General features: G+C 37.1%; 1 protein-coding gene across 13 annotated transcripts in view; it reads left to right on the forward strand.

Annotated features, from left to right (window-relative positions):
• The window catches only part of LOC138703364 (pecanex-like protein 1), a 255,059-nt gene that overhangs the window by 175,172 nt on the left and 56,139 nt on the right, over positions 1 to 23,748 (forward strand). For 12 of the 13 annotated variants that reach the window (XR_011333137.1, XM_069831164.1, XM_069831168.1 and 9 more), the window contains 3 exons: positions 917 to 1,023; positions 8,395 to 8,542; positions 10,743 to 10,894. Coding sequence is in view for 11 of the 13 variants with exons in the window: in XM_069831164.1 (XP_069687265.1) it covers positions 917 to 1,023; positions 8,395 to 8,542; positions 10,743 to 10,894 (407 nt within the window). In the remaining 2 variants the exon portion in view is untranslated. Of the gene's footprint in view, positions 1 to 916; positions 1,024 to 8,394; positions 8,543 to 10,742; positions 10,895 to 23,748 lie in introns of those variants that run through there. The other variant, XR_011333138.1, reaches the window with a different exon arrangement.

Genomic DNA, 23,748 nt, shown 5'->3' on the forward strand with positions numbered 1-23,748 from the left:
GTTCATAATTTAAATTCATGACCTAAAAATATCAGTTTGACACAGTGTAAAATTCTTTAATTCTTACATGTCATATAGTTAAAGAATTTCCTTGTGTGTTTATAATAGATTGCTATTGACAAAATGGGATCGTATAAGGATCTTTTTCACTGAATTTTATAAATTGCATTTGGTGTTGCTAAATTATTTTTATTGGTCCAAAGAGATAGTATTTAATTTTCTGTAATTATCATTCACAAAAATTTAAGTTTCTTTTTGTGTTTGGGGATTAAAAACTAATAGTTTTAATTTGACATATTTATTACCCAAATTAAATTCACTCTAGTGAAGAACACTTGATTTGGTTTTAGTCCCACAGAATAAATATATAGAGTGCAGAGTGTTGTTGATTCACCGAAATTCGAGAGGTATGTTGCCATCATGTAATGGTTACATGCATATAGTATCTATTGTTCACACACACACACATACAGTTTGTACAAACTGGTTTTCATATGTCTTTGGTGCAAATTAACTCTATTGCAGAGATCTTTGTTGAGAAATACATTCCATGTGTGAAAGCATTTACTTCCAGATGGCTCTGCAGTCGAACTTAGCTGTTTATTGGATAGTCTGGCTAGTAGCCTAGTTTCAGTGGCTACATTGCATTGCTAGTTTACACATACCCGGTTCATTTTTGGATCATAGCAGAAAAAAGATGTGGTTTCTACAAATATGTCATTGCATGTGTACAGACAAGTTTGTGTAAATTGCTTTATGTCAGACATTGCATAGATAACTGTCGGCAAGAATTTCCTGTGAACATTACAAATTGTATATTATTAGGAATTTGTACCTAGTTCTGAAAAACAGTATTAAAGTTTTATACATCATTGCTATTGCTATTAAAATTTCGCATTTATTGCAAATGTTGCAGCCAGTGGATAAGGGCAGAGACTCCGTGTTGGTATCTCTGTGCTTTGCACTTAGCTTACTTGGCCGACGGACTTTGGGAGCTGCTTCACAGCATAATACTGTATCCAGGTAAGATGTGATGCATCTGTATGTAGATACAGTAGAACCTCGATTATCCGTCACACTATTAACTGATTGGTGGATTATCCGACTATCTCTCTCTCTCTCGCTTATTTATTTATTATTTTTTTTTTTGCTGCGGAAAAATACTAAGTACTGTACAATATGTTAATACGCATTTTTTCTACGGAAGGTTATTACCAACATTTACTGTTACACAGTATGTAGTAGGAATGCTACCAGTACCGGCAGTAGAAATGCTTTTGGGAGGAGGTTTTTTCACAACTTGTAAAATAGTCACTATCAGCTTTGAAAAAAATGACCCCAAGAACTTTCACACAACTGCAAACCTATGTGTCATTTAGTCATTCTGTGCAAAATGTCCAAAGAAAACGTGTTGAGCTGTTTGGGAAAGGAAAAACTGTGGTTCATAGCACATCAGAATACAAGATTGGCATTAGAAATATGCGCAATTTAATAGAATAAAACAAAGTAATACGTATTATTGTATTTCACTGTTTTCATTAGTTATAACCAGCATAACAGTGTATAGTGTGTAGTATGAAGACACCAATAGTTGCAGTATGGTAGGAATTTCATATTAGGAAACCAAGTATTATATGCTTAATTTATGAAAATATTTTATGGTACGGATTATCCGATTTTTTTCGATTAACTGTTCAGTCCACCCCCTTCATTACCACGGATAATAAAGGTTCTACTGTAAATGTGTTTCTTCCAATGTCCTAGTTGGTTGGATTCTTTTCTAGCCTGATTCCCCTCCCAATTGCACTTCTTCTAGATGACATTTTATGAGATAATATTCTTGTACTTGTCAAAATAATTTTATTTGTGTTGCTGTGAAATTGTTGTGTTAGTTTCACAAAAGCAATATTTCACTGGAATTTCTATTTTCCCTTCCATTCTATTTTCCCTTCTACACATTCCACAGATACATGCAATGCATTCCCTCGTAAACTCGGCCACTAGTTGGCAGTAAACTTTGATTCATTCTTTCATTCAGTGTTCTGCCCAAGGGCAGGTCTTTCACTCCAAACCTAGCTTTCTCCAATCTTTTCTATTTTCTGCCTTTCTCTTAGTCTCCGCATATGATCCATGTATCTTAATGTCATCTTTAATCTGATATCTTCTTCTGCCACGAACTCTTCTCCCATTCACCATTCCTTCCAGTGCACCCTTCAGTAGGCAGTTTCTTCTCAGTCAGTGACCCAACCAATTCCTTTTCCTCTTCCTGGTCAGTTTCAGCATCATTCTTTCTTCACCCACTCTTTCCAACACAGCTTCATTTCTTATTCTGTCTGTCCACTTCACACACTCCATCCTTCTCCATATCCATATTTCAAATGCTTCTCTTCGCTTCATCTTAATGTCCATGTTTCTGCCCCATACAATGCTACATTCCATACAGAGCATTTCACTGGTCTCTTCCTTAGTTCTTTTTTCCAGAGGTTTGCAGAAGATGCTCCTTTTCCTATTAAAAACTTCCTTGGCCATTGCTATGCTCCTTTTGACTTCCTGGCAGCAGCTCCTGTTACTGCTTATAGTACACCCCAAGTATTTGAAGCCGTCCACTTGTTTTACTGCTTCATTTAAAATTCGCAAGTTTACCTTGTTTATTTTTCTTCCTTTGACCATGGTCTTCGTCTAAAGGTGCGTACACACTTAGCGAACGAACAACGAACGAACGACAAACGATTGCATTCGTTGATTGAAATCGGTACGTGTGTACGTCGCAGCAAAGGCAAACCAATCGTTTGGTTTGCCTTCGGAAGTGATCCGTCGCTTGTCGGTATATCAAAGGAAGTTGGTATTCGTTGTGGACGGGATTTGCCACTAGCTTGTAGTTCGTAGCAGAACGCAGTGCTTAGTTCAATTTCACTAACAGGATGTCGAAACTGGAGTGGACGGAAGACGCTGTTATAGTAAATCTTATTAATGCATATAGGGAGCAGGAAACTTCATGGAATCCCAAGTATCCTACTTGCCACAATAAAGTAAGAAAACATGATGTTTGGGAACCTATTGGAAAGATGTTCAGCTGCGAGTCAAACATGTGCAAAATTTGAAAATTATTTTTGTTTATTTATTTTCAGTGGATACATGTTTTTTGTTTATTGTAGGGAGCAGAAGTCAAAAAGAAAATTGAAAATTGAATCCCTACTGACATCATTCCGCAGGGAAAGACAGAAGTCCACAAAAAGATCTGGAATGGGAAGTGATGAAGTGTACAAGTCAACTTGGTTCGCGTATAAACATATGTTTTGGACAAATTCACGCCCAGAAAAAACAAAGTTCCAACCTTGTGCACACAAAATAAATTATTGGCACTGAAAAGTGTCTTTTCGTAAGCATGATGCGCATACGACAAACACAGACAAATCTCTCTTTTTAGTATTTTAAGATAATTATTGTCAGTGAGGTATCCGTGTACTGAAACTTTCCCCTGGGGCCTATTTCATAAAAGTAATAATTTAATACAATTACTAAAAAGGTAATAACATTAAGTAATATTATTACTGTTCTGTTTCATAAAAGTAATAGTTAATAATATTATTTATTACTGTAAACGCTCATATTATTACTAAAATAAATAATAATAGGCCTATTACTAAAGTGTTTCATAAAGCAGCAAAGATAATTAAATTTATTAATAATATTAACGTTAGTTCCATGACTGTATTTTAAGTAATAGTTTAATAATTTGAAAAAGTAAATGCCAATGTAGGGTTAGATTTTGAAGATAAAACCACGAAAACATTTGAAATGGATAATTCTGACTCAAATAGTGATGAAGAGGGAGTGTTTGTCCGACGTCCAAGAAATTTTAGACAACGAATATCCTACAACCATATGCAAGAAAGTTACGAATATAATGAAATAGTTGACCTTTCAATTCGAGAACTTTTCGCAAAAAACTCTGTTTCTTCAAGTTATTGTCACGTCTTTTCCCCATTTTAAAAAGCATCAGAGACAAAATGAATTACTAACAAAGTCCCTCTCCATACTTACAAATACTTACAAACTGTCATAGGCGCCAATGTAGGTGGACCAGGCTGAAATTGAAAACTATCTTGTCTAATTGTAAAAGAGGAACAATTGGAAAGGGTGAAACCTAAATTAAATTCAATTACAGTATAGAACTGTTAGAAAGTAATTACTGTATATTTTACATTATTTTATGTTATTTGAATGATTGAACTTAACGTTTTTTCCCTCCTTTCTCATCATTTTTCAAATTATAATAATTGTTCAGAAATATATGCCTATGGGACATTTACATCACAAAATACAGTAATATTAATATTTTCTGTACCTATTGAAATGTTTTTTCAATATATACCGGTACTTGTGACAACCTGAATCTATATATATTCTTCACTAATTAACATTGTGAAGATCTTGGTGAGCCAAAATCTTTTGCAGACATATATCAACAAGTAGATCTATTACAAAATATATGGACTACTTTAAACCACCCCTATTGAGGGCATAAACTAAAATTAACTTACGAGATTTATAGGTACCGTATCTACAATTCCACATCACAATCTCTAATTAGAACATATTTGCATTTTGTATAGTCAGGTAACTTCTTGAAAATACTACTTCAACATAATCAGCAATAAAAACCCATTAAGACAATTTCAGTATTTTTATTAATTTCGTCATAACATTAATCTTCTACAACATCCACACCTTCAAACTCAAACACGATATTTTCTAGGAACGATTTCACCGCGTAAGTACTTATGTCGTTATTGCATTATTTATTTATTTTTGGTAAAAGAGTAATTTATTTACGCTTGCACAAATAATTTTTAAGCCTTTTTATATAAGTACTTGCGCAGTATTCCGAATTATAACGGAACTTGCAATATCTTGCATAAGACGCTTTGCAGGGTCTACTAACCCTGTCGTTAACACTGTCCTTAATGCTGCTACAATATTGTCATCAAAAGTTTTCACTGCTTAACATTTTCATATGGTACTTCTTTAGATAACGAGGTGTAAGTTTTACACACACACACACACGCTTCTGTTACTGATACACTGTTTTTGGAATTGCAAACTTTACAACAGCAAAGACGTGAACAATTGGGAATGATAATTATCTATTCACAATATTTTAGATTTATCATATTGTTTCTTTTACTCGTAAATCAACTGAATCAAATAACAGAAACAATAACTTCGAGTTGCAGTGATTTACAATCTTATCTGAAATAAATTGTCTCCCAAACCTTCACACATATTACGATTTACTCTGCTGTTGCTATTAAAGATAGTACTTCAAGACTTATTTCATTCAACAACTGTTAACAGAGAGAATAATATAAATAGCTGTAGAGTGCAGACCAACTTGGTTATGTTTGTCAGCCTTAACCTCAAATCATCTGGCTACTGTACATACGTATTTTATGACTCGTGCAAAACGTTTATGAAACAGAATTTAGTCGGTTAATAAAATTGTTTTCATGACTGTAATACTATTACTTAATATTATTACTGTGTTTATGAAACAGGCCTGCACTTACTATAATTATATTTTCGTCTGCCTTTATAGCGGACAATCAGCGAATGTGAATGTTTTCTGACAATTTGCTGATGATTTGTACGTCGCTTCAAACAGCGAATGAACAACGAAGTTTTGCTTCATCATTCGTTCGTTGTTCGTTCGCTAAGTGTGTACGCACCTTTATGCATTTATCTTAACTCCATACTGCTCACAGCTGTCATTTAGCTCTGGTAGCATATGCCTAAGTATCATCTCCTCTTCTGCTAACAATGCTATATCACTCAGCAAATCTCAACACTTTATTCTTCTTCCTCCTATTATCATGCCTCCCATGTTCTGAAAACAGTTTTTTACTAAATCCTCCAAATAAATGTTGAACAGGATAGGTGATAAAGGATATCCTTAATGTACTCCTCTCCCAATTTCACTTCCTTCTGACATATCTTCTGGTATCCTGACTTTGACTTGTTTTATATAAAGATTACTCACCAGCCTTCTCTCTTTCCAATCCATAGCTATTTTCTTTAAAATCCCCAACAGTTTATTCTAATCCTCTCTGTCAAAAGCTTTTCAAGGTACACAAATACTACATACACTTTTTCATTCTTCTCTAAGTATCTTTTGGTGATTGTTTGTAGCAGTCCAATTGCATTTCTCGTACCTTTTCGCTTCCTGAAGCCAAACTGCTCTTCTTCCAACTGTTCTTCCATCTTAGAATATAAATGTCGATTCAATATGCACATGACAATCTTCGCCAAGTGCGATATCAGGTTGATAATCCTGAACTCAGTACATTTCTTGGCATTATTTTTCTTCGGTATTGGAAGCAATACTATCTCCGTAAAATCTTCAAGCCATTCGCCTTTCTCATATATTTCGTTGCATAATGATAGAATTTTCTTCTTGCCTTCCCCCAAACATTTCACTAATTCAATGCGGGTTCCATCAACTCCTGTTGCTTTCCCATTCTTCATTTCCTTAAGTGCTAGTTCAACTTCTTCCCTTAAAATAGAAACAGTAAACTTTATGGCTCACTAATGTGTTGTGTGTTTGCAAAATTGGATGTAGTATTTCAATGTTTAGGTACGGCTCTGTTTTAAATTAAGTAATTCGACGTTTTCCTCAATACTCTGTTTCTCTCCCTCATCTTCCTCCCTCTCTTCCCCTCCGTCTTTCTCTCTCCATCCCTCTCCTTCTTCTTTCATTTTTCTTGCCTCTCTTTCCCCCTCCCTTTTTTGCGTAGTTGTGTTCGTGATTGATAGAAGTACGAGGTGAGTTTGAAAAGTTCGTGGCCTGATACATAGAAGGCATTGAAAACGTGTCAACAATGCTGCCATTGTTAGTGGCCATTTTGCGTTATTTCAAGTACGAAGAATCATAATTTTCTGTTGACTATCTTTTATGTAGTGTAATTTTGTAGTTAGTGCGCCAAATAATGTGGCAAAAATAGAAAATATCGAACTTAGTGCTGTCATTAAAAATATTTCGTGAAAAAGGGAACGAGTCCAACAGAAATTAAAGCAGACATGGATGCTACACTGGAGGAATCCACTCGAGCGTTTTCAACTGTGATAAAATGGGCAGCATTATTTAAACATGGTTGAGAGAGTGTGGAAGACAATCCTCGCAGTGGACATCCAGTAACAGCAACAAGTAAAGAAATCGTAGAAAAAAATCCATGATATGATGTTGAATGACTGTTGATTGAAAGTGCTGAAAATTAGCGAGGTTATGCATATCTCAACTGAATTGATGTGCCAAACCTTAGGCAATGTCTTGCGTATGTCCATGCTCTCTGCAAGATGGGTTCTGCGTTCGTTAACTCGAACAAAAGCATGTTCGATGTCAAATTTCAAGGGATTGTCTGGCTTGATTCGAAAAATATACGTCCACTACTACATACCAGAAACAAAACAGCAGTCGAAATAATGGAAGCACAGTGATTTTCTGCCTCCAAAGAAAGCAAAAGCTGTTCATTCAGCTGGGAAAGTCATGACGTTCGTGTACTGGGATTCTAAGTGGATATTCATGATTGATTATCTAGCAAAGGGGAGAACAATAACCAGATAATATTATTCAAATGTCTTGCAGCAACTGAAAGGGAAAATTTGCGAGAAGAGGCTAGGTGTGGCCAAGAAGAAAATGTTTCGTCATGACAATGCTTCTACTCATTCGTCTGCAATCATGATTGATAAACTACACAAACTACAGTTGAAATTGTTGCCACACCCTGTCCCCTATTCACCAGATCTTGTACACTCAGAGTTCTTTCTTTTCTCAAAGCTCGAAATTTACTTGATTAGGAAGAATTTTTGTCAAATGAAGAGGTTGTTACAGCAATGGAAGGCTTTTTTGCAGACCTCAAGGAATCTGTGTACTAGCAGGGTATTGCAACACTGTGGACCAAGTGTGGGGCGATTATGTTGAGAAATAAAGATTGTTTCAAAATAATCCTAGTCTAATTTCTATGTCAGGCTGTGAACTTTTCAAACGACCCTCATAGATGGTTATTAGTATATGAACTTAATCACCACAATAAGATAAGACATGCTTCTACATTTATTATATATTTTTATGAATTGAATTCTTGATCATTTAGAATTTGTTTATTCTGTAAATATTGTAGTAAATATCAGACTTGCAAACTGGTATATTTTACTGTAATTTTGAACCTTTTGTGCATTAACCTACCAGTTTTGAATTGTAAATAACTTTCTTGTAAGAATCTTCGTAGCATATCTTTCATTTTTTGTTAGAAATCATTTACACAGATAATACAACCGATCATATTGCAGTGTTTCACTTATGATTTATATTTTTATTGAATCTCATAATTTTTGCAGTGTGGAATTCTTCTTGTATGGATTACACGCACTGTTCAAAGGGGATTTCCGCATAACCTCAGTTCGAGATGAGTGGATATTTTCTGATATGGAACTTTTACGCAGAGTGGTAGCTCCAGGAGTACGGATGTCGCTAAAACTTCATCAGGTAAAATCACCAAAACTTCACAATATGTTCACGAACATTTTGCTGCAATTTTTTTTTTTAAGCGTATCTAATGACAAGCATCAGGATCAACTGTAGGCATTTTATGTTGTTATTTGTTAAGTTCTATTTTTTGTCTGTGCATCCCATGCAGTTCTTGGCTTTCGTGATACGGGATCAACTACAGCATTTCATACAATTATTTGCTCTATGTGACTATTTGTGTTAGGAATCACATGAGTTGTGCATTTTGAGATTACGATACAGCGTCAACATTAGATATTTCATGTAATTACTTATGCTGTAGGATGGTTTGCTTTAGGAATATCATAAAATTGTTTTTTTGAGTTCTATATAGCATCAACTGTAGACATTCCATGCAGTTATTTATTCCTTAGTTTCTTGAGGCTATGATACTGCATCAACTGTTAATATTTCATGTAGTGGCTTGTTCTCGTAGAGTTTATTTCTTCAGATTAAGTAGATATTCCATAGAATTGCTAGCTATAAAAATTTCATAGAAATGATTTCATGAGTTTATATTACATCATTGTAATTTTCCCATGCTGTTCGTGTGTTGAGATTATTATGTAACATCAGTTTTATTGTAGACATTACACATAATTATTTGTTCCATGGAACTTCTGCTTTAAGAATTCCATATGGCTGACTTTTAGACGTTGTGATACAGCATCAACCATAGACATTTCAATTGGACTGTTTTTGCATTAGAAACTCCATACAGTTTGTTTCTTCAAATTATGATAAATGCTTCATCTGTAGGCCTCCCATGTAGTTGAATGTTGTAAGGGACTGTCCCCTAACTGTCCATTGTGCAACTCAAACCAAGAAATGGATTCGGAACATCTCAAAATCTGTGCTTCAGTGGCTGGTCATGATAATATCTTTGAAAAATATTGGAGTGCAAGAGGTCAAATGACTTTATTGTCAAACACCTGGCATTAGAAAACAACAACAACTGTTTACTTCAATCAATCAAGCTTTTTAATGTATCCAGCTGTTTGCTGACAACATAAAGTCCACTATAGTCCACTGTAGTCTATTCAATTTTTGTTTTTCATGAGAAATGAGGAATATTTTGATCGGTGTTCATTATAAATGCCTGTTGCTAGTAGCCAGAGTTGGGGTGTAGTCAATATATACTGCAGGGCTGTGTCTTCTGCAACTGGTACTGATGATTTTAATTTATTTCTTTTGTGGTTTATGGATGGACAGTATAGAAGAACGTGTTCCAGATCTTCATCATGATTATTACACCACAGACAAGTAGGATTATCAGAAATGAGAAATTGGTGTAGGTACTGTTTGCTTCAAGAATCCCATGAAGTTAATATTTTATGATTGTCATGACACAGTAGTTTTCCAATGCTTTATCAGTAGTAGAGATTGTTAATTATGAAAATATTATTAAATTATGGTGGAGAAAACAAAGTTTACTTAGAAACCTACCCATGCCATTTTTGTTTACCACAAATTTCACCCAATCTTTCTGAGAATTGTATCATTTTGCTAAAGATATACACTGGCGTTCAAAGATATGTCTTAGAATTTTCTGACCATGTAAGTGAACTTCCTAACCACGGGATAAGTCAGAACTGAAGATACAACAAGTTGACAAACTTTGAAATGGTTCCACTAGGTCTTAATAAGTGATACTATTAGTATCAGCAGTTTCCCCGCTAAATCTAATGCTTTTTACAATCATTACAGAGGGATGAAATTTTGAATTCTAAAATGCGAGTATGTGTAATGTTTACTGTTGGTGACACTGACTTATCTTCGCCATCTATTAATAGAATAATAACTAAAGAAGCCACACTTACAGGAACAAATTATCGATCATTATCGATTAGTTGGAGTCAGGTATCTTTGAATGCCAATGTATACCAACTCAGTTACATCTGTCAGCAGATGGCTTCTCACAGAAGCATTAAGATTTAAATCTTAGTCAGATTTGTGAAATGGAGTGACTGTGGGACAGGTTTATTTGTGGGTACTTTAGTTTCATCTGCTACTTTCAATTCATTATTGCTCCAGTTTTGCCTTATCTCGTCTGTGAATAGCCTGTGTACTTAGAAGGAAATGTTCAATAAAGAATTGAAATTTCATGGTTTTTTCTGCACTCTTGACATCTGAAAGAAAATTTTTGGAATGATTAATTGCGAAATGTACTTTCTTCTAGGACCATTTCATGTCTCCTGATGAGTATGAAGATCCATCAGCATTATATGAGGCCATCTCTTCGCATGAAAAAAAGTTGGTTATATCACACGAAGGTGATCCAGTGTGGAGAAATGCTGTTTTGTCTGGAACACCATCTCTTCTTGCTCTCAGGTATTTGCATATATTTTTTTACTTAGCTGTTGGGTCTTTGTTTTTGGGTGATGAAGGTAAGTGTTCGGCTGGTGTTCAGTGAAGGTAATAAAGGGAACCTTGCAGTTTGGGTGTAAAGTAATTTTCGTTGGTATTGTAAATTCTGTTTAAATGTATCAAATATTGTAAACATTATCAATAACTTTGTTGTCATTATTATACAATGGGAGACTTGAATAATAAGGAAATATTTCGTCATGTTATACTAGATTTACCCAGAGCAGCACAGACCTTTTTTTTTTTTTTTTTTTTTTTTTATGGTCCATTACAGAGTAATACTACATGTTTTAGATTTTCAGTTTCCTACGATAAATATACATTTGGATACATTGATATTACCTAAGGAAGATAGAGAATTAATACAAATACATATATATGGCTTAACCTAAATAAAAAGAAAAGAAAGTATATATACATGATTTGAATATATTATTACAATTGTTTTATTTTTTTTTAACAAATTGGTAATTTTATAAAAGTTGAATGATAAATATGTGTAACCTAGCAATAAATGCATTCCTACAATTGTTCAAAATCTATTGAATTGATGAAGGTAATGAATGGTTGAAGATGAAATTTTATAAGCTGATATTTGTTAGGTGGCCAACTTGCTGTCTTCGAGATGCTGTTTCATACAATTCCCCTTTGTTTTCTTAATATTGTGCAGTCATACAGCAAGTGATCTATAGTCTGACCTCCACTATTACACGGACATGTTGCACTCTCCAGTAACTTGAATCGATGGAGGTAGGCTCTAGTCATTCTGTGTCCTGTCACCATTGACGTGAAGATGGCTGTAACATTTAATTCCATCTTAAGCCGCTCTTTTACATTAGGAAAGTAGGATTTTGTTATCGCTGCCTTTGTGGTGTCGTCCCATTCTTTTTGCCATATTAGTTTTCCTTCTTCTATTTCACTTAGAATTATACTTTTTGGGATTTTGTCAAAACATATTGCTGCATCCTTGTTTTGTGCCGCTGCCTTCGCTAGTCAATCTGCAAGTTCATTACCGTATGTTCCGACGTGGGCCTTGATCCAGAAGAATTCTATCGTCCAGTTTACTTTCTCCAAAATTAAGACTTTCTTCCTGATTTCTTCTATAAGATATTTGTGGTTGTGATTGTTCTTTAAGGAGTCTATTGTTATTCTGCTGTCTGTGAGAATTGCTGCTGTGCGTTGTCTGTTGTCCCTGATGTCAATTGTTTCTATTGCTTCCAGTGCTTTAATGATTGCTACCTGCTCGGCTTGATTGTTGGAACATCTATAATTTAGCTTGAATTTTAATTGGTTGGTGAGTTCATTTCCAACGAAGATGGCGATACCTGCTCCAACTCCATACTCACTCTTACTCCCATCCGTGAATATTTGAAGGGTGTAGTCCTTATCTTCTGATCCCTCGTTGATCTTGACAGCGTCTGCTGGGTGAGGCCAGTTTCTGATTTCCACTTCTCGGTCTATGGTATAAGTTTGGTTTTCTCTTCCTTTCATTATGTTGTATAATTTAAGTGACTCCTCAATTTTTATGGGAATGGGAGTTATTCCTGACAGCATACACAGAGCTTCGGGAGATGTTGTGCGAAAGGCTTTTGATATCCTTATGTTGATTAGTCTTTGGACTCTAGTATATTTCGCTTTGTTAGAATCGTACTTCATCGCTTCAGCCCATACTGGTGCTCCATATAGCAAGAGAGGTAGTATGGCTCTCTTATATATCGTCTTCAGAGCTTTATGTTGCAGTCCCCAAGTTATTTTGGCCGATCTGGATAAAGTATGGATTAATTTAGCACATCTTTCAACTGCGTAGTTTACATGTTCACTGAATTTAAACTTGTCATCGAGGATTATTCCTAAATATTTCATCTTCGTGATTTGTTCCAGCCATTTGTTATTTAGGTAGATGTTGATTTCTTTTTTTTCTTTTCGTTTCCTTCTCGATATTAACATTACCTTAGATTTCTCTTCATTGAAGATTATCTTTGTTCTTTCAGCCCATGTAGCTATTTTTTTTTATATCTATATTTTTTTTATATCTATATTCGTGTAATTTTCTGCTTCAACTACATTGTCTGCCTTGATTATTAATATTAAATCGTCTGCAAACGCTACTGCTTTTGTTCGTTTCATGAAGTTAAGGTTCAGTAAGGAATTATACAAAATATTCCACAGAGTCGGCCCAATACACGATCCTTGTGGGCAGCCTTTACTGGCTTCTCTTTCTAATTTTATGCTGTTGGTTGTCATTACTACAGTTCTTTCATTAAAATAGGATTTAACTAAGTTGTATAGATTTCTTGGGCATCTGAGTTCTTTAAGAGAATGTAAGATACTAGGCCACCACGCGGAATCGAAAGCACCTTTAACATCTAGGCTTACGACGACTGCAATTTCTCTTGCTTTTAGGCTTTCTTCTACGAAGTCCTTCACTGCCATTGCAGCATCTATTGTGCTTCTTTGTGGTGTGAAGCCATACTGATTGCTGTTCATCAGATCATGAGAGAATACATGATGATTTATTCTGTTTACTAGTACTTTTTCTAGTATCTTTCCGCCGATATTGAGAAGACTTATAGGTCGGAATTTTGATGGTTCCAAACTGTTCTCTTTTCCAGGTTTTATAATTGGAACCATTTTCGCCCTTTTCCATATCTTAGGAAAAACTGCTCTTTTTAAGCACTCGTCGTACAGAGTCGTTATGAGTCTAGGAAATATTTTGAAAGTTTGTTGAAAAATCTCACAGGTAATCCCGTCTTCCCCTGGCGCTTTTTTTTTTTTTTTTTCATATTTTCAACTGCATTTCTGACTTCATCTAAGGTGAAACCTTTGTCATCAGTCGTGTCTATAGGTTTCTGAGACTGTGTTCTTATTTGCTTGTCGTATTCAGTTTCTTGTTGCTCGCTGTCTTCTGGTGTGAAATACTCCAACATGTACTCAATCGTTTCACGTATGTCAGCTGTTAGAGATCCATCAGGCTTGCGAAGTGTTGTCATTGTTGTCTTGTTGCTTCTTTTTCCAGTTGCTAATTTGTATACTTCGTTCCATGGGTTAGCTGATGAAGTCATATTGCAGAATTCCTTCCAGGAATTTAACTTTTCCTTTTTGATTGTTGCTTCATACATTGTTTTCCCCTCGATATATTGTATTTTACGTTTTTCCCTCAATTCTTCATTGTTTCTTGTTCTTTGGTACCTCCGTCTTAATGCGTTCGTTTTCTTTCTCAATAAGGTGAGGTCATCTATCCACCAAGGGACGGATTTAGTTCCTGATGTCTTTCTTGAGCCCAGCTTAATCCTAAATGACCGGTTGCAAGCTGCTTTCAAAGCCTCGTGAAATATTTCAATGCAACTTTCAATGTCAGTTTCTTTAGCTACATGAGATGATAGTATGCTGTCAAGTTCTTCTGCCTGTTGTTCCCAGTTTGGGTGATTAAATTTTATCGCCGTCCATCGAAGCAGATTTTCATGAAATTTCTTGTAGTTGTGTTCTTTGACTATATACTTCACTCCTTGGTGATTACAATCTATAACATGGTAGTTGTTTTTCTTCAGACCTATGGAATATTTGATGATCCTATGGTCGGAGCAGCTTTCTTCACTATTAATTTCCCACTCACAAACTTCTCTTAGCAATTGGTTGTTGGCTATTGTTAAATCAACATTGCTGGATCCTCTTCTAGTCCAAAAGGTAGTCATTTCACTCTCTTCATTGACAACGTGCATCTGATTTCCCATGAGAAATTCTTCAAGAATTCTGCCTCTTGTGTTTGTCAGTGTGTCGTGCCAGGATGTGGATCTACAATTGCTATCCATGGGTATTAGGACTCTCCTTCCTTTAGCGTGATGTAGTATTGACTTCATTTTCTCCAAGCTCGAATCCAATTCATTGTTTATATCTAAATACATACTTGCGATAAGAACCCTTAAGTTTCCTGCTATTACATCTAGGACAACAGTATCTTCGTCCAACAGTTGTTTTATTAATAGGACGTCAATTTTATCAGTAGTCACTACTATAGCTGCACGGCTTCTTCCTTCGCCCGAGGTAAATATTTTGAACATTTTTGTAATACCAGCTATTTTATTTTTAATTGTGTACGGCTCTTGTATAAATATAATATCTGTATTATTTTCTTGGATTTTCATTAGGTTGTCAGTTGCAACTCTGGAGTGCTGTAAGTTGATTTGAATACATCTGATTTCTGCTTCTGGTTTTAAGTTCCTATTGCATTGCAATGTGGTGCTGTTGTGCATGGATGGAGGCGCCATTTTAGTTCGCTTCATTATGAGATTCTTTAGTTGAGCCATGATTTAGTAGTTTATATTTAGCACATATCTACCCAGGACTGCTTGCAAGCTAGGGCAGTTCTTATCCAGAGAAGAGTGTTTCTCGCAGCTCTTTTCGGTACGGCAGTACTTATTATATGTAGCACAGTTTACACATTTGTATTAATTCCTGGAAGCAGTGCATTCTTTCAAGGTGTGATCTTTCGAGCAAAGTGGACATGTTTGTGTACCCTTGCAATCCCCTTGTCTATGATTGAACCTGGAACATTTGAAACACCTAGTAGCCACTAAGTAGTCCCGCGCGTTACAGATCTGCCATCCTAATTTGATTTTGGTCTTCAAAAGTTCTCTCCTAGCTTGCGAGCTTACTTCTATAATCATCTTCTGCTCTATAATCAGCAGTCTCCTTCAGGCCGGTGGAGAGGAAGGACGTATTTTTCGCAGCGGAGAAAAGGTTAGAACAATGGGCTGTGAGTTGGAGTTGTACCGGGCAAGGATAGGCGGCTGGGCGGCCAGGTCAAGGATGCAGCGGAGCGTGAAAGGGACAGCTTTGGCAGGTCTGGCTGAGTGTCTCTTCTTTCACATAGTGATTGCGATATTACTAATTATTGGTGGTATCGAACTGAATCCAGGACCTGCAAGCGACAACGATGCTACCAACATCAAATGTGGAAGCTGCAGAAAGAATCTACGAGTAGGCGTGCTGTGCAACCAGTGCGAGAAGTGGTTCCATCTGACTTGTCAGAAGATCAAGAGGGAACAGATAGTAGAAGAAACGTGGCTGTGCAAGGACTGTGGGAACGAGGCAGGCAACAGGGAGCTCATCGGTCTTCGGAACGAGGTGAAGAAGCTACGGGAGAAGCTAGAGACGGCGGAGCAACGGATCAAGTTTCTGGAGGAAGAAAATAAGTTGTTGCGACGGGAAAAGGAAAATGGCGAAGAGAGGGAGGAGAAGAAGAAGCATGGTGCAGCAAGTGTTATCATCGGAGACTCCATCATTCGACACGTAGGGAATCTACAACCGGAGCTGGCGACGGAGTGTTACCCTGGGATTAGAGTGAAAGAAATGAAAAGCGTGATCGAGAATCAGGAACGAGGGGACCCGAAAAACATCGTCCTTCACGTAGGAACAAACGATTTGCGAAGAGGTGTTGATTATATCATGGCAGATGTATATGACTTGGTGATGGAAACGAAGAAGAAATATCCGGCAGCTGGGATTGTCATCAGTGGAATCGTCAGACGAAGGGATGTGAACTGGAGAAAAGTGGGTCGTGTGAATAAAGCTTTCGAGTGGGTAGCAGAGTGTCTTGGTGCGCGTTTCGTCGATCCAAATTCCTGGATAGACGACAGATGCTTCGGAAGAGACGGAATCCACCTAAATCGGAGGGGAGCTGCAGACATGGGATCCCTCTTCGCGTGGGTAGTTACTACAACATGGCGGGGCGGGATCGAGGATCCAACAGCGGGCAGCAGCACCAAAGGACCATCAGTGGACGGCGGGGGCGTGGGACTACCAGCGGTCAGCGGGGGTGAGAGAGTACCTGCGGGCGGAGGGGTCGAGGGACTACCAGCGGGCGGTGCGGTCGAAGACCTATCCGCGGGTGGCGTAGACCTGCAGTGACGGCGAGGTGCCACGGGGATTCAGAATGTTCAAGTAAGGACAGGCCTACTAAGACTACTGCAGGTTAATTGCCGAAGTATTAGAAATAAACTTATTCCGTTTTGGAACTTGGTCGATGTTTATAATCCAGATGTAATAATTGGGACGGAATCATGGCTTAGGGAAGACATAAATGACTCGGAAATTTTTAGGTCGGATTATAGAGTCTTCAGAAAGGATAGAAGTGAAAAGGGAGGGGGAGTGTTCGTTTGTACTAAGATAGAAATAAGTAGCAATCTTCTGTGGATACATGAGGAAGTTGAAATATTGAATGTTCAGATAAGAAATGGGCGGGAAACCTTAGATGTAATAGCATGTTACAGACCACCCAGTGAATTAAACAATTTAACTTTGCACAAACTAAATGAATATCTTAATACAGTATCAGAAGACCGAAACGTAGTAATTGCTGGGGATCTAAACCTCCCGAAAATTAACTGGAACGGGATTTCAGGTACAAATTCAGATGCACAGACCCTTGTTAATGAATTGATCTGGCGTAAAGATTTCACGCAGGTAGTAAATGGTCCGACGTGTGACAATGCCCTCTTAGATGTTTACCTACTAAGACCTGTCTCTCTCTTTGTCAACTCTGAAAGTCTTCATAAAATAAGTGATCACAATAGCGTCTTATTAGAAATCTTCTGGGAAAAACAGTAAATCCGAGGTCAAGTCCACTGTCTGTCTGGAATTTTAACAAAACCGATGTTCATGAATTACAAACGTTTCTACGACAAAAGCATGATGACTTTCTAAGGACTGAAGGAAATATGTAAAATGTGTGGCATAAATTTAAGAGTATAATTTTCGAGGCATTAGTAAAATGTGTACCTTCTAAAATAATTAAGAAAAATCCGGACCCAGAATATTACACTAATTATATTCGCTACTTAAAGAAAAAGACAAGGCGCGCATTTAGCAAACGTAAACGAAGCCATGAGCATTGGGAAAAATATGTCGAATTAATTAAGAAACTTGAGTGTGAAAAAAGGTTAGCTCAGGAAAATTTTCTAAAAACTATTTTAAAAGAAGATGAAAGTAACAATTGGAGACAGTTTTATAATTATGTACGCAGGAGAAAAGGAAAAAACGAAGGAGTAGTGCTTTTACGAAATCAGAATGGAGAAAGTATAACTGATGACAAAGAAAAGGCCGACTTATTAAATTCCTATTTCATTTCGGTTTTCAATAATAATAATAATAATAATAATAATAATAATAATAATAATAATAATAATAATAATCCCGCTGATAGGAGTGGTTGTGTCACAGACCATGAATGTGAACCAAATTCGACTTTCAAAATAACTTCCAAAGGGGTTAGAGAGAGAATAACGAAATTAAAAAATCGGAAGTCTCGAGGACCAGATAGTATTGCTACAGAGATTCTTAAATTAGGTTCCGAGGCCATAATTCCATACTTAATGCGTATATTTCATGTTTCCATAAACAATGCAGCTATTCCATGTGACTGGAAATCAGCTATAGTGGTACCCATACATAAAGGTGGAAATAAATTAGATGTCGGAAACTACAGACCGATTAGCCTTACATCTGTCGTATGTGAAGTCATGGAGCATTTGATATCGGATTATATTCGTCATGTTCTAAATGCAAAAGACTGGTTTTACAACCGCCAGCATGGTTTTAGGGAAGGCTTCTCATGTGATAGTCAAATTACGTCGCTGGTTCAGGATCTAGCTGAAGAGGTAGATAGAGGCAGAAGAATCGATGCAGTTGTGATTGATTTTTCGAAAGCATTTGATTTGGTGCCACATGACATATTAATAGATAAGTTAAGTAGGCTGGGAATAGATAAAAGAGTGGTGCTATGGATCCAAGAATTCTTAAAAGGTAGAACCCAGATAGTTAGAGTAGGTCATGAAATATCGGAAATTGGAAATATAAATTCAGGGGTGCCACAGGGCAGCGTTCTGGGTCCATTACTCTTTATAATATACGTAAATGACCTATGCCAGAATATTACATCAAATATGAGGCTATTTGCAGACGACTGCATTATCTATAGAAAGATTAGAAATATTTCAGATGTAGATGCTATTCAAACAGACTTGAATAAAATTTATAACTGGGCGTTAAAGCATAGGATGAAAATAAATGGTTCTAAAAGTAAATCTATAACATTTTGTAAAACCCAAGAGGAAACTAGTCTTAATTACGAATTCAGTGGTGTTGTAATTCCGCAAGAACAATGTTGTAAATACCTAGGAGTGTATTTAAACTCCAACCTTTCTTGGGGAGAGCATGTTGATAATGTTACGGGTAAAGCATGGAGGGCACTTCACTTTATTATGAGAATCTTGAGAAAGGCTAGCCCCAAATCAAGGGAAATAGCATATCTAACGTTAGTGCGACCGTTAATGGAATACGGAACTACGTGTTGGGATCCCTATAGAATATACCAGATAAATTCCTTAGAAAGAATCCAGTATAGGGCAGCGAAATTTGTTAAAGGTAAAAGAGAAGATGGAAACGATACGATAAAAGAACTTAAATGGGAAACTTTGGAAAACAGACGTAGGAAAACTAGAATAACATCATTGTATAGAGCACATCTAGGTCAGAAAGCATGGGTAGACATAACGGCTCGGTTAGAAAAGCCAACGTACTATGGTAGGAACGATCATGATTTTAAAATCAAATGTAGGAAACAGAAAACGGATGTAGGTAAATTCTCATTTTTAAATAGAACTATAAATGATTGGAATGACCTACCTGCAGCGGTCTTTGAGGGCTGTCCTTCCTTAAGGAGATTCAAGAATAATTTTAAAAGTTGTATATAAAGTGAAAATTAAAATTAAGGTGACATTCAACATTTAATTTTTTAAGGTGACATGTATTTATCTAGGCTGACGAGTTTATTTCCTTGGTTTGAATTGTAAATTATTTAAAACTAGCGTGTAAGAGGGCCTTAGACTAGAAATGTTTAGTTTAAATGTAGTTCTGTTTATAAGTATGCATAAGGATGTAATTATTTGACTTATTTGAACTGTTGTATCAGTGAAGCGAGGTGAGTCAGTGAAGTTATGGTTTTACAGTGCAGTGAACAGTTCCGATCAGTGATAATTTATAGCGTCAATGAAATGTGTTCTATAGTGTCAGTGAAATGTGTTACAGAGTGTCAGTGAAATGTGTGCTAAAGTGTCAGTGAAATGCGTCATAGTGCCACTACAGGGAATGAGATGAGAGTAAAGTGAAAGACTATTGAAACTTATGTAGGACCTGTAGATAATTATGTAGGTTGTATTTTATTTTATGTTTTATTATTATTGTGTTAAATTGTATTGTGTATTATTATTGTATTGTGTGTAAAATTGTATATGTGTTGTAAAATTGTATTGTGTATTGTAAATTTTATTGTGTATTGGTTATCATTTTATTGTGTATTGTTAATATTGTATATACCACTGCCACCGGGTGCTTGCCCACTTGCAGTGTAAATAAATACATACATACAAATAAATCGAAAAAAATATTCTTCTTGTTGAACTTGTTTTTGTAGCAATACTTCCCTTGTATATCGACGTCATTCAGGTTTAGTTCTGGGTTCTGGCATATTATTCTTTCCGCTGCGCTTTCTGCCGAGATATCCTCTGGGACATTATAGATTATAAGTCTTGGATTTCTAAGTTTAGGAGTGTTCACTTCCAGCTGATCACTGCATTTTGATGTTATACTTGTCCGTAGGGATTCCAATTCCTCCTTGCTACTAGTCTCTATAAGCACCTGGCCGTCCCTTAGGGACTTGAATGTGTTAATTCCGACTTTCATTTCAGCTGGGTTTATGCTGGCTTTTAGTATTTGCTTAGTTGTCTCTGGTGGATGATTTTTTTTCGATTTCACTGTCAGCTTGAATTTCTTCTCGGTCTTGCCTGTGAGTACTTCTGAGTAGAGATTCTGCCTTCCGATGGAAGATGGCGGTCCCTCTCCTGGTCCTGCTGCTCCTCTCGTCCGCTGGTCCCTCCGGCCATCCATAGTTGGCACTACATGTCCCCTTCCGAAAGTAGATTTCATTGCTTCAAGCTCTGCTCTTACTTCACCTAACCCCTTTTGCAGGTTGTCATTTTCTGCTGTTTTATCCTCTATGCTTTTCTTAAGTTCTACAAACAATGTACGGAGTTTACTCACAGTTTCATGTATTGTCTTCTTCAATTCTTTCTTCACATTCCCACTTAAATCAATTGTATTAACCACAGTATTGAGAGCATTATCGATAGCGTCTTCAATACCTTCCGCCATCTTGGTTTTGGTATTCTACAGTTCTGCGTGTTCTACACCTTCAAACTTCTTGGCTTTCCTACCTAGCACCACAACGGTAGACGACATTTGTGCACAGTTCACTACGATGCAGGAACACAGCTTCTCCTTGAGACCTATCACCACAACGTTCTCTCTCTGACACCCCGTTGGTAAGCTCTTCGCGCATCAATACAGTTTCTCCCCAGCAGTATTACGTTCCGCAGCGATCGAGGAAGCCGTGCGTCTTGCGTTACAGGTTGGGAGCGCCTTGTGCCCCAGCAACTGATTTGCTCCAGTACGCAGTGAAGTTTCCCAGATTCTCGCTCACAATTACCGCAGTTTATACAGTCAAATAGACAATCTCGAGCTACGCTAACACAAACATACACTCTTTACATGTTACACTTCAATCTGATCACCTATATCAGACAGTAGTGAGCCAATTACGCGCACAAACACTGATCAGAAAACACCAGATTTACAGGCAACATTCACTTGGCGCCATCTTGTGTGTGTGTCCAGCACAGACCCTTGAACTAACAAAAGATTTGACCACCTAATAGCTCAATTCTATCACCACAAATCTGGATTTATCACGTCCCTTAACTGTAAATTGTGACATCATGAAGAAACAGTATAAAACACATTAAAACAAGTAGAATTCGCAATATACTGTGTTCTACAACCGATGTGCCAGTTCTTTGAGTTGGCTGTGCTGCAAGTTTGGAAAAAAAAAAAAATAGACAAATATTCAAATACGATGCAAGAGTAATGGAATGGAGAAAAATTCTCTCCGGCGCCGGGATTTGAACCCAGGTTTTCAGCTCTACATGCTGATGCTTTATCCACTAAGCCACACCGGATACTACCTCGGCGTCGGACAGAATCGTCTCAGATTAAGCTCCAACTCTTGGGTTCCCTCTAGTTTCCGCCCTCTGCACTACGTCATAGATGTCTATGAATGTAGGACCAAAGTCCACACATGTGCTGAGGTGCACTCATTATGAGTGACTAGTTGGCCGGGATCTGACAGAATAAGCGCCGTCTTAAATCACGAAGTGATTTACGCATATCATATACTGTCATTGCAAGTTATCTTGAACCTTACATCCCCTAAGTCTGTCTTTGGAACTGCTCGGTATGGCGTGTACTCATCAACGTAACGGCATGGCAAGGATGCCCCTCCCTCGGGTAACGTGACTCTTTTCAGAAAATGTTGGTTCTTTTACCTTACGGCTCTCTACTGTAAAAGAACTTGGTTCAATACAGACATCATCTTCTCTCGATACTCCGGTTTTGAGAGGAGAACATAGTTTCGTAGCAAGCTTTAATTAACCTGTAATGAGTAAGTATTTAAATATAATCGTGTGTACACTCCTCTCTCATCCGGGCTGGGGACTGGCAATGGCGGAGTTACTACAGCTACTTCTGTACATTATATAGGCCTGCATGACTTACACCTTCAGCTGATATGTACATATTCTTATAACAATATTTTACAGGCTTATTATTTGAATTTACATTAATTTACAATTATACACAATCCATATCCCTATCATTGCTGCCATCATCGCTTGTTCCAAAATTAATTATTTCGTCAATGGCATCATCCATTCGGAATTATCTTCTTAATCGTAGACTATGTACTAGTTTCTGAACACGATAGAACTCTTCGATTGTATCCCAAATAACGTGTTGATTGAAGTCGTCCACTTCAACTTTACACAAGTCCTAACTCCGGAATGAAATAATATGTTTAGTAGAACTATAAGAAAATAATAACTTACAATAGTAATTCATTATGTCGTTCACAGTACACACACTATTGTACATAACTATTATAGCAATAATTTCTAAACATTACATAACTATTCTTTCCCGAGTAGTGTGAGGTTCATTCGGTTGTAATTCAATATTATTCTTAATTCTCTTCACGGAACTAATACTTTTGCCAGAGTATTTAGCCGCTCTCTCATATTCCTTAGCAAGAGGTTCCAGCAAATATGTGTTTAATTTTTCCTCCTCGCAACGCTTAATTTTATTATATTTGCGATAATTTCTCTTTCTCGGCTATGGATAACAGCGTTACTTTTTCTCTGCGGTGGTGTGATTTCACCATAATTACTACCCTGTGGTTGCTGCTCCATGGTAACACTACTGGTACGCAGTGAAGGAAATAGCTCTATGTTTCTTGACAAGAGATTATGCTGCGGAGCATACGCAAACAACTCAGTTGGCTCCACCCGCGTTACGTGCTTCCTTCCCTCTGCCCCTCTGTCCCCGCTCAGAAGGTTCAAGATAACTTGCGTTAACAATATATTGTTTCAATGTACCGAAGTACATATGATATTTCCATGCAGATATTCTGCGTCATCATACGATGTAAGAGTAATGGAACGGAGAAAAATTCTCTCCGGCACCAGGATTTGAACCCAGGTTTTCAGCTTTACGTGCTGATGCTTTATCCACTAAGCCACACCGGATACCATCCCAGCGTCGGACAGAATCATCTCAGATTAAGCTCCAACTCTTGGGTTCCCTCTAGTGGCCGCCCTCTGCACTACGTCATAGATGTCTATGAACGTAGGACCGAAGTCCACACATTTGCTGAG

Source organism: Periplaneta americana, chromosome 7 (genome assembly GCF_040183065.1).
Source record: "Periplaneta americana isolate PAMFEO1 chromosome 7, P.americana_PAMFEO1_priV1, whole genome shotgun sequence".
Lineage (NCBI taxonomy): Eukaryota > Metazoa > Arthropoda > Insecta > Blattodea > Blattidae > Periplaneta > Periplaneta americana.